Genomic DNA, 11,597 nt, shown 5'->3' with positions numbered 1-11,597 from the left:
AGAGCAAGACTGAGAGGAGTAAGCCCCATAGGAGGGCATGATTGGCGCCGCAGGAACCTAATCCTTTTGACACAAACACAGGCATGCAGGAACTGAAAAAGGCACAAACTATATTCTTAACCTTTCCATTTGCCTGAACCCAAATCCTTGCACCCTAACTGCAGTCAGCCCCTCCCCACACCGCCGAGATCTGCACTGGAGGCTGGGCTTGCTGTGGGGCTCCCAGACAGAGTCTGGCAGCACTTGAGCAGAGGGTTATGGGAGCTGAGGACACGCTCAGTCTGTCCTCTTGAGCACGTGGATGAAATAGCAGGGAATGTAGGTCTGGCCTGGCTTGTAAGGCTTGAAGTCACCCAGGATGCTATGCTGGCACTTGCCCCCGAAGGCTGCTCGGAGCAACTCCGTGAAGGACGCCAGACAATGCGGATAGTAGGAGAGCCGGAACTTACTGCAACAGAGCCCCTGACCAACCGTGAGGACTGGTGGCCGTAGCATGCCCCCACCCACCTCGCCCCCTGCCTAGCCAAGTGGGTACCTCAATCCAGGAGAACTGTCCCGGCCAGTCCCTGGCACCTGCAGTGTGTAGTCCAGGGTCACCATGTGGGCCTTGTTGTTCACTGTCAGCACTGATGTCGTGATGTCCTTGGTCAAGTCACTCTGTGGGTGGTGGTGCAGTTTGCATTAGCCTCTGCAACCACTGTGGGGCCTGGACCCCAGGATTACACCTCCCACTCTGGGCCCTCGCTCCCTCAGGGGCCCACCTTATAGTAGATGTTCTTTCCTGGGGGTGCACAGCCTGTGCTGAGAATGTGGTCGTAGTTGCGATGATCGATGACCAGCAGGCCCCCTGACTGCACCATGTTCACAATGTTCTTCAGCGCCAGCCGGTGCTCGCTCTGGTCCCCTAAGCTCCAGGCAGGGGCAGAGAGGCTACGTCTGCTCAGGGCCCCCAGCACCAGTCTCCTTCCCATCTTTCTACTACCCAGGGGTGCCAGTGCCAAGGCAAAGAAGTGCAGGAGAGCAGGCACCCAGGAGTCTGTGAAAGCGATGAATAGCTCAAAGCAAGGACCATTCCCAAGGCCACACTCTCTCTCACCTTTGCAGTCTGGCAAGTGGGCAAAACTGTTTCCAAGGCAGATGACGGCATCAAAGCCACCTCCTGGTGGCTGGGGCACATCTTTGTCCAGAGTCATCCAGTTGGCTTCCTCAATGACTGGGGGCCAGGAAGGAGAAGAGGAAGCAGGGTGGCACCACGGTCCAGCAGTGCCAACCCACATCAAGTGCAGTCCTGCCTCAGTTTCCCCTTCAAGACACACAGGGACTCCTCATCTAGTTAGGAAGAGGGGATCATTATGGACTTGGAGGGTGAAAGGGGAAGAAAGGTCAGAGGAGGAGGAAGCCATGGTTAAAAGGGGGACTCTGTGCTTATGGGTTTTTATTTGAGGAAAGGAACAAGACATTAAACATAATTAAAACTAGCCACTCATACCTGATACCTCATTTTGGTGCCTAAGACTCCCTTTTCAGGGAAATGACAGTAATTTTACTGTGCCCATGAGGAAAACAAAACACCCCACCCCAGGAGCCCAGGGCAGAGAACCATGACCTTGGTGGCTGGGCTGGGAGGGCCTGGCTGGACCTGCGTACCCCACTTGTCGAAGGCAGGCTCGTGCCGCCGGTTCCAGCGTTCTTTAAGCGCATACTTCAGCATCTTGTCACTGGCATCCACGCTTGTCACGCTGAAGCCCTCTTCCACCAGCATGATGGAGTCCACCCTGGGCAGGGCCGGGATGAGAGGGAGAAAGGGGCAGTCAGAGGTCCTGGGAAGGCAAGGAGGCCCTATGCTGGACACCGCTGTCTCCTCAACTCTTCAGAGTCCATTCTTCTGCTTCCTCTCCCCAGGCCTACTCCACTAACCTCGAATGACCTGGCAAGTTGTTTCTTATCACCAGGTAGCACCTGGATGAAATAGCGAGAAATGTAGCAACATTGAGTTGGGCACTCTACAAATGTGCATTAATTCTTATGGCAATCTTAATAAAATTCTTATGGCAATCTTGTGAGGTAGATGATGTTACCCTATTTGAGAGATGGGGCACACCAAGGCTCCTAGAAGTTAAGTAACTTGTGTGCAGAAGAAAGTAATAGTATGGTAGTTAGAGCAGTGGTCCCCAACGTTTTTGGCACCAGGGACTGGTGTTCCTGTGCCTGATGACCTGAGGTGGGGCTGAGGCGGTGATGCCAGGGCTGAGGAGTCGCTGCAAATACAGATGAAGTTTCTCTCACACCCACCTCAGCTCCTGCTGTGCAGCGGGGCTCCTAACAGGCCACCGAGGGACAGCTAGAAGTCTACTAGTCTGGGCGCTGGGGGATTGGGGAATCCCTGGGTTACAGCACAGGCCAGACCCTAACTGACCTGGATCTGTATCTCCACTCCACTACTTGGGGATCTTTACTTCTCTGAGGTGGAATTTCCACAGCTGTAAATGGGATATTACTAAACTCCTGGGGGTTCGTGAAGATTTTAAAAACATGTTTCAAAAGCACTTGGCAAGGACAAACGCGGAACAAATGTTAATTGTTAACACCGCTCAAGGCCATCACCCCAAGAACAAAGATGGAGCCAGAATCTGAGCTCAAGTCGCTTTGACCCCAAAGCCCGGTTCTGGCGCTGCTGGGGCGAGCCAACCTTCCTCACCCGCTGTGCCCACACCCTCACTCTCAGCTGGGTCTTGGCGCCTTCCTCCCGTCGGCCTCACCCACCCTGCCTGCCTTGCCCGCCCTGCCCGCCCTGCTCCGGCAGACACCGTTCCAGACCCTGGCATCACGCCCTTGCCCGGTTCCGTCAGGCGAGGCGGCTGTCCCGACATGCCCGGCCCTGGTCCTGCAGTCTGGTGGCCCTGGCCTAGCCTGCTCCGCTCCCCCGGGATCTTGTCCTCCGTCTGGGCTCACCCGGTGCCGCAGGCCACGTCGAGTATCCGCTGGCAGCCGTGTTGGTGCAGCAGCCCGAGCAGCCAAGCCTTGTACTCAGCCGTACGGCTGCGGGTGTCCCCGATGTAGAGCTGCCACACGCGTGCCGCCTCTCCGTCCGCGTACTGGTCAGGGAGCCCTTCAGCCGCCACCCCCAAGGAGCGGGTCCGGTACACACTGTCCACCATCCTGGACGCGCCTGGCTCCGCAGCCACTGGCCCCATATTTATAGTCCGGCCCCTGCGGGAGGCTGGGCGGCCCCACGTGCTCAATGGCAGGTGAGTGTGGGGACACGCCCCCACACTGTGAGTCCTGGCCTGGCGCCTGCAGGGAGGAAGCTGCCTCTCAATCCTCAATTAGTCTTTCTCAATAGCCTGAAGAACCAGGCTTCTGGACAATCCTATGGCAGGAAAAGATCCTCCCAGGCCCCTGCTCACTTAACCCAGGAGTCAGGGGGACGGAGGAGGGGCCAGGAGAGAAGGGAGCAAGGCGATTGCCCAATCCATTTTCACCCAAACTGGAAAGAAAGGAAAGAATGTTCTTCAGCGCCAGCCAGTGCCCAGTCTGGTCCGCTGAGCTCCAGGCAGTAGCAGAGAAGCTGTGTCTGTTCAGTCTTCAGTCCACGTAGAGTTGAACGCCCAGGACTGGACCGTCCTTTGTGAATGAAAGTATTAGCATTTCAAAAGAAGGAATGTCCAGTTGAAGGAGGGCCTTAGCCAGGGAAGGAAGGAACGAGGAGCCTATGGGGATAATGCTGATCTGGCCATCCAAGACCAAGAGCAGTTCTGGACCAAGCAATCATCCACCCATCTGGAGGCAAGTGCTCCTCTTCCTCTAGGTAACCCATCAAACTTTTCTATGAGCTGCCTAAGGAGTCTGGTCCTTTCTTCCAAGTCCTTGACAATCAAGCACGCTTCTAAAGACCATCTGCTTTCCAGGAGGTGCTTACAGAGTGGGAAGTCCAGGTTCGGTGGTGGGACTGCTTGGTACTCTTGCTATTATATTGCTCATTGTTACTTCACGAATTGGTCATTTGGTTAGGTTGGTGTACATCTACCTTTCCTCCCAAAGCAGAAAGGTCTCAACCTAACAAGACTCTGGACTGGGGTGGATTCAGAAAGATGATGCCACCCAGCAAAGTCCAAGACAGCAAGAACAGCCTTCCCCACCTGTCTTTGTTCTTCTAGCTTCAGAAAGGGGGAGGTATAGAATTTAGAACAAAGGAGCTCTCCTCCCCTCATCCTTTTATTGTCTATAGAATCTGGGAGCTGGAGGAACCCCAAAGACCATGTATGTAATCATTCTTAACCTTTGCACACAGACTGCCTCAGATAGGCTTGTATACACCCAAGTCTAGGAGCCTTGTGCTTATGCTGACCCTACAGACAGTTCTTCAGCAACAGGCTTACAAAGGTACTGTATTGGGGAGTTGCAAGTAAACCCAGAGTTTTCTTTTGTCAGAATATTCTGAGGAAAAATCCACTCTATTACTCTTAGACTTTGAAAAAAATCCATGTTAAGAATTATTCTCTCAGTTGCAGGCAGCAATCTGTGTGCTATGTCTTTGCATCAAGGCATAATCTATAACTACCTCTCTATATAGGGTGGCTTTTTTAAAAAGTATGAGGCCTTTCTAAGAAAATTAATTTCTTCCTTGTGTAGGAATTAATGCATTCTTTAGTTAAAATAAACTTGATATTTATTTTACCCTAAATCAGGAGGAAAGTAATTGGCTAGAAATTGATGAGCTGATAGTGATGCCTGTTAACTTATAATTTGGTCATAGTATAAGAAATGAAATTTTAAGGAAAAATAGACCTACTAAATTATTTACTTTTGCATAATGGAGTTCTGAAGTGCACTTAAGAAATTTGGATGGGAAATGAAGAATGATGTTAAATTGGAATAACAACCAAAATGATAAAGAGATAATTTGTCACTATTTATAAATGGATTGGCTTGATATCTGAACAGTTAAGTGGCCTAGGGTAATTTGTTATTTCCCTTACTATTGCTTTCTTTTTCATTTACTTTTACCTCTTAACCCTTTCTGAATGGATCTGAGATAAACCTGGGATTTTCTTAGGGCTCTAAATGCTGTTGGGAAATGTCACCTTTAAAAAACCAGGATAGTCTTGTCAACAGGTCATAAGTTCACAAGACTCTTTGGGTCTCAATATTCAAAGACAAGTATTCCTGTGATTTCGAATACTTTCTTCTCCTGGTAGTTATATAAATAATATTAAAGCCTGGGAGAAGAGCATTGATATGTAAATTTAGACATCTCTGCCCACTCTTTCATTTAGAGATTGTCATTCAAAGATTAGACTCCAGAGCTCTTTAATAAAACTAGATCCAAAAAAAATTTTTTCATTTTGTTTTTTGTTTCATTTAGAAACAAAATTACCTAAGAAAAAAAGGAAAAAATTACCTAGAACAACTATTTAAGTAGCTTGCTTTTTGATTTCATGATTGTAACATGATTCCTCACAACCTTCCCAGGAAAACTTTTTCTTTTCCAGAAACTATTTCAGTTTTTCTTCCCTCCCCATTCCTGTTTTAAAACAAAATTTAAAATTTTTGGTGTAATGCATACCTCTGAATGTTTGTATAGACTTTTTGTGATTGATTTGCAGCCTTTAAAAGGCTAAAGGCCATACTCTCCATACTGATAAGGAATTTTATTTGAATATTTGGTTTTTATTTAAATATGCTTAAGATTTTTGAGTAATATAACATTTTACCAACATAACCATAATATGGTTTTTTAAAATAATATGAATGTTAGTAAATTTGAATTTAAAAATTACAGATTATGAGTATCTTCTAAATGTATTTTCCATTCAAAGACAAGATTTTTGTTCCAAAATTAATAATTATTTGACTTCTTTCTTATCCAAAGTCATTTGTTAAAATGTCAAGATTATAGTGTCATGAAATTTCATGCACTTTTTAACTTTTTTCCCTACTTTTAACTATCAAAAGTTTTCTTTTATCAGAATATTCTGAGGAAAAATCCACTCCATTACTCCTAGACTTTGAAAAAAATCTCATATTTTCTTCTCTTGACCATAAATTACTTGTTCTTATGCGTGTTTTAAATGGCTATACTGAGTGGATGTGCTGCAACTTGTTTAATCATTTCCCAGGTTCTGAACATTTAAAATGCTCCCACAACTTTTCAAGAGAATGAACACATGGATGATTATGATCAAATTATTTTCCAAATGGAATTTTTCTATTAACAATGTCACCCAAAATCAATATTTGTTTCCACTCTTCTCTACATGAAGATGTTATTTTTTGATATTTCATTAAGTAGAAAATTGTATCTACTTGTTGTAATCCTCTTTAATTACTACCAAGTGTACCAAATAATTGCAGTCCTTCATCTCTAAATTATTTGTTCATGTCCTCTGCTCACTGAAATATATTGAAGCTGCCTTTTGTTTTACCTAGTTATTCTCTGTGAATTTTAGGTAACCCAAACCTGAGGCCCTGGACCAGGGAACAAAAGGTCACATAATATAAATCAATTTATAGTTTGACTTAATAGAAAAATAAGAATAAGCGATTTTTAAAATACGTGACGTTTATTATCTGAAATTGGCTGAAAAGACTAAATTCTTTATCCCCAAATGTGAAACATGTTTGCAAAAAAACTTTAACTTGAATTACTATATAATCCAGCTATTCCACTTCTGGCTATTTATCCAAAGAATATAAAAACATGAATTGAAAAGATATATGGACCCCTATGTTCATTACAGCACTCTTTACAATATCAAAGATATGAAAACAACCTAAGTAGTCATTGTCAGATGAATAAAGAAGATGTGCTGTATATACCGAATGGAATACTACTCTGCCATAAAAAAAGAATGAAATCTTGTCATTTGGGACAAAATGGATAGACCTGGAGGATATTATGTTAAGTGAAGTTAAGTCAGACATAGAAAGACAAATAACATGATTTCACTCATATGCGAAATATAAAAACAAACAAAACCAAACTAAAACGATTCACAGATACAGAGAACAGATTGATGATTACCAAAAGAAAAGTGGGTGGGGAGAAATGGGTAAAGGGAATCACTTACATGGTGATGGGTGGAAACTAGACTTGGTGGTCACGTTATGGTGTATACAGATGTGGACCTATAAAGTTGTACACCTTGAACGTATACGACGTTAAAAACCAACGTTACATCAATTAAAAAAAAAAAAATGGAAGGGAGGAGGCTGGGGAAGGAATGAGGTGGGATGTCTTCTTTAAAGAGAAAACGCAGGCGGGCAGTGGAGGGACATTTGGGAGCTAGTTTGCGTGTACGGGGGAGGTAGGTTTGAAGCCTGGTCTTTGGGCCTGCCTGTATCTCAAGGTAAATTTGGGGTGTGGCGTCCACGGTGCTCCTTTGTCGCGACCTGTGTAGCCCGTGGGAACTGCCCCCCAGTCCCCACAGGAGTGCTGGAACACAGGAACGTGTGGGTTTCCAGAGGCCAGCACACAGAGTAAGAGCTCAAAACTGAGCGCGTTATTTGCTGAATAAAAGAATAAACAAAAGGGAGTGTCAAAAGCAGCAGTCACGCCGTATCACTAACAAAATCTTAACTAGCGCGGCGTCTCTTCATAACTTCTCCAAATCCAGACGGCCCCCGGAACCTTTGTCGCGCACTACCCAGGTTGCAACTCGGGAGAGAAGACGGAAGGATTCGGACCTTGACAGGCGGGGATTCAAACCAATGAAAAAGGCAAGATGTGCATACTGCAGCCAATAATAGGAGCATAAGGAAGTAACGCAAGCAGAAGGGTACCAGGGTCAGTCCGGGACTTCGGCAAACAGCGAGCTTAAGCAGTTCTGCGTTTGTGAGAAGTGTAGGAGGCGAAGATGTCGGAGCGAAAAGTTTTAAACAAATACTATCCCCCTGACTTTGACCCGTCAAAGATCCCCAAGCTCAAGCTCCCCAAAGACCGGCAGTACGTGGTGCGGTTGATGGCCCCCTTCAACATGAGGTGTAAGACGTGCGGAGAATACATCTATAAAGGTAAGAAGTTCAACGCGCGCAAAGAGACGGTGCAGAACGAGGTTTACCTGGGCCTGCCCATCTTCCGCTTCTACATCAAGTGCACGCGTTGCCTGGCAGAGATCACCTTCAAGACAGACCCAGAAAACACAGACTACACCATGGAGCACGGAGCCACACGAAACTTCCAGGCTGAGAAGCTCTTAGAGGAGGAGGAGAAGAGAGTGCAGAAGGAGCGGGAGGACGAGGAGCTGAACAACCCCATGAAGGTGCTGGAGAACCGAACCAAGGACTCCAAGCTGGAAATGGAGGTACTGGAGAACCTGCAGGAGCTCAAGGACCTGAACCAGCGGCAGGCCCACGTGGACTTTGAGGCCATGCTGCGGCAGCACCGCCTGTCCGAGGAGGAGCGACAGAAGCAGGAGCAGGAGGAGGATGAGAGAGAGACGGCGGCACTGGTGGAAGAAGCTAAGAAACGAAGACTGCTGGAGGACTCCGATTCGGAAGAAGATGATGCTGCTCCCGCCCCGCCCCAGCCTGCCCTTCGGTCCAACCCCACGGCCATCCTGGACGAGGCCCCGAAGGCAAAGAGGAAGGTGGAAAGCTGGGAGCGGAGCGTGGGCACCCTTGGCAGCAGGCCCCAGCTGTCAGGCCTCGTCGTGGTGAAGAAAACAGACCTGGATCGCAGCACTCCTCAGGGCCAGCGAGCACCCGCCCTGGACACTGTGAAGAACGGGAAACCTGCTGACCCTGTTCCCAGGACCTCCGGCGTCTCTTCCCTGAGCCAGCTCGGTGCATATTCCGACAGTGAGGACAGCAGTGGCAGCAACTGAGGTGTGTACCAAGTCAGGGGTCATATGTCCAGCTGCAGGCGGTCGTCAGAGCAAGGGGCCTTGACACCAACCAGAGCCAAGATCAAACATGAATGTCCTCGGAGGCTGGCTGGGCCAGCTAGGGCTTCAGCTGAGGGACCCGGTTTCTCTCTTGTCTCAACCACAGCCCTTTGGGGCTTCGAAATCAGCTCATGCTGTTTCTGGCACCAGGTTTAGGGCTGCAACATCCCTGAAGGGATGCATCCTTTCTTGGACATTCCTTGACATGTCAGCTGTGCTTTGGGCTTGTGGGTGAGATCACCTATCCCCAGGTGGCTCTATCCCTTGACATGTCAGCCGTGTTTTGGGCTTGTGGGTGAGATCACCTATTCCCAGTTGGCTCTATCCCTTCCCTCCACGAATCTTCTGGAAGCAATGAAAGGAACCCACACACACAAAAAAAGAGCTTAGGAACATTGCTGCCACCAGACATACTTCAAGGCAATTCAAATTTCAGGCCACATTAAAATCCTAGAATTGGGAATTATGTACATACAGTAACTACAAATGGAGTGGTGGGTAGAGAGCTGGTGACATCCTGGCACAAGTAGAAATACATTTTTCAGATGATGGACTCCGAACTCCAGTCCAAGCTGCTGAGAAAACTCTTCTGCTGACTGTGTCTACCCAGACTGAACACTGGGATGCTGTGGGAGGGGCAGGAAACCATCTACCCCCATGGACTCTGCTAGCAGATTTATCACAATGAATCCTTTTTTGGACTTTTTAATATACCAAATAAGACTTAATCTGTTTATTAATAAAGTCTCATTAAGTAAATGTAAGGCTGGTCCCTATACCATTGGGTAGTAAAACTAATTTATTATTAAGCTCAGTGCACCTATGAGAATTGCACTGATGTGTCTGAAGAGAGGTTCTCTTTGACCATGTCACACTTTGTTAAAAGCAGTTTTAAGGTTTGTTAACCTCCATTAATATCTCTTTGGTATATGCTGATCTGCTGTTTTTCCACATAAAAATGACACTCTTTGAGCCCTGGTAATAGGCTAAGCATTGCTCATGAAACAGATGATTTAAAACATACCATCACATCTAAGTGAGTTGGAGAGTAAAATACCAAGACTACTTTGGTGATTAAATCCTAACAAAATAACATCTGGCATTTTGAGTGTCTTCTTATTTTTTGTTCAGAGAATCTTTTATATTTTAGTGGGGATTGGTGGTGATAGATGTCATCACCCCTGGAATGGGGTCAGTCTGCTTCTCCCAATGTGCAGCAACGATCACATTGTGAAATTTTAATTTGTTGGCCTGTACCTTAATAGATGGAGAGTACACTTTTAGAAAAAGAATAAAATTGGATTTCTTTTATAGAGAGAAAAACCAGCATAAGGATCAAGCTGGCTTTAAGCTATACACAACTGTAAACTTTGACAAAGTAGAAAGACTTGAAGGTTAACTCATTACTACGTTACTGACATTAAATTCTGAAGGTATTAAGAGATTAGTGGACAGCAGTTGGTCTGCCTTCTAGAAGAGAGTTATATAAGGGGAGGATGGTTTCCAAGCCAATAAGCTATAGCTTCAGGGTATTATGGCATTATGGCTGTGACCTAGGACACTGAACCCATTTCATCTAGGCTCAACCTAGTTGGGCCACTTAACATGTGACCTTGTTTTATGTGCTTCATTCATTCAACAGATAGTTATTAAGCAACTTCTCTGTGCCAGGCACTGTATTAAGTGTTGGGGATGCAACAGGGGACAAAATAGACAAAAATCCCTGTTCTTTCTGTGGGGTGTATTGGAAGATGTTTTTGGGGTGATGGTAATATTGTTTCATAATCTGGATGCTGGTGAGTTGGATGGTGTTTGTAAAAATTCATTGAGCTGTATACACTATGTGCACTTCTCTGTATTTTACTTCAATATTTAAAAAAATCCATGGTCTTGTGGAGATCACAGCCATATTAAATGAGTTAAGCGTGTAGAGTTATGTGCTTGCCACATAGTATGCATTCAAAAAAAAAAAAATGGCTTCTATTATTAATCCAGTGAAACTCCTTAAAACAAACTAGGCCATTGAGATATTCAAGAGATTCAGCTAGCTCTGACACTAAGATTAGTACCCAGTCTTTCCATAAAAGTTAGGCATAGCCCATGCATCTGTTGTGAAAAATGTTTTTTTTTTTTCCTCAAGATCAAAAAATAAGAGCAATTCTGTTAGCACTTGCAACTAAGTGATGTGGGGCTGCTGTGAACACTTGGATAGGTTGTGCACTGCATAAGGGCTCCATATTTAAGGGGTTGCCATTCATATCTCAAACTTCATGGGTTTGCATATTTATTATAATTTTCTGTCAGGAATTCTGGTGACTAAATGTCTTATTCTAACAAAACATATCAAAACAACTTTCAGACAGATGGAAATCAAAGGTGTCAAGAGCATCATTTTCTAACTGTCAAAACGATGCTGCATGGGAATACCACCCAGGGACTTGGAAATAACGAGAGGAGTTTGCCTTCTAGGAGCTGCCGTTGGAAACAAATATGCAGAAGCCCGACCCCTGAGACTTGACTATCTGGGCCTATGGTTATTTTAATCATCAAATCAGAACAAATTGGCTTTAGGGTTTGTTCATCAGCCTTTGTAGTTCTGGATGGAAGTCTCCAACAGAGATCCTCTGGCGTTCTGACAAGTCGTGTTTCTGAGGACAAGACCTTGATAGTATGACTTCATTGAAGCCCTGCTCCCTCTTAGAAATTCCCTCC

At 45.8% G+C, this 11,597-nt stretch overlaps 2 protein-coding genes across 2 annotated transcripts; one reads left to right on the top strand and one right to left on the bottom strand.

Annotated features, from left to right (window-relative positions):
• Positions 1-119: 119 nt before the first annotated feature.
• GNMT (glycine N-methyltransferase) lies at positions 120-3,158 on the bottom strand. Its single transcript, XM_011354647.2, has 6 exons — positions 2,953-3,158; positions 1,648-1,775; positions 1,097-1,213; positions 762-904; positions 536-657; positions 120-448 (listed from the first exon to the last, which is right to left on the bottom strand). The coding sequence occupies exons 1-6, from the start codon at positions 3,156-3,158 to the stop codon at positions 277-279; spliced, it is 888 nt and encodes a 295-aa protein (XP_011352949.1). The 3' UTR covers positions 120-276.
• A 4,590-nt stretch (positions 3,159-7,748) lies between these two features.
• On the top strand, positions 7,749-9,978 carry CCDC94 (coiled-coil domain containing 94). Its single transcript, XM_023527627.1, has 2 exons — positions 7,749-9,136; positions 9,201-9,978. The coding sequence occupies exon 1, from the start codon at positions 7,857-7,859 to the stop codon at positions 8,823-8,825; it is 969 nt and encodes a 322-aa protein (XP_023383395.1). The 5' UTR covers positions 7,749-7,856; the 3' UTR covers positions 8,826-9,136; positions 9,201-9,978.
• Positions 9,979-11,597: the final 1,619 nt, after the last annotated feature.

This window comes from Pteropus vampyrus, unplaced genomic scaffold (assembly GCF_000151845.1).
Source record: "Pteropus vampyrus isolate Shadow unplaced genomic scaffold, Pvam_2.0 Scaffold18, whole genome shotgun sequence".
NCBI classification, from domain to species: domain Eukaryota; kingdom Metazoa; phylum Chordata; class Mammalia; order Chiroptera; family Pteropodidae; genus Pteropus; species Pteropus vampyrus.
This window is presented reverse-complemented; position numbering and strand designations above follow the sequence as displayed.

Excerpts from the sequence above, each read along its gene's own strand:
- GNMT (XM_011354647.2), bottom strand. The coding sequence starts at position 3,158 with ATGGTGGACAGTGTGTACCGGACCCGCTCCTTGGGGGTGGCGGCTGAA. Across the intron at positions 1,776-2,952 it reads GACGTGGCCTGCGGCACCGG|GGTGGACTCCATCATGCTGG; the intron begins GTGAGCCCAGAC and ends GGCCCTGCCCAG. Across the intron at positions 449-535 it reads GACAGTTCTCCTGGATTGAG|TAAGTTCCGGCTCTCCTACT; the intron begins GTACCCACTTGG and ends GCTCTGTTGCAG.
- CCDC94 (XM_023527627.1), top strand. The coding sequence starts at position 7,857 with ATGTCGGAGCGAAAAGTTTTAAACAAATACTATCCCCCTGACTTTGAC.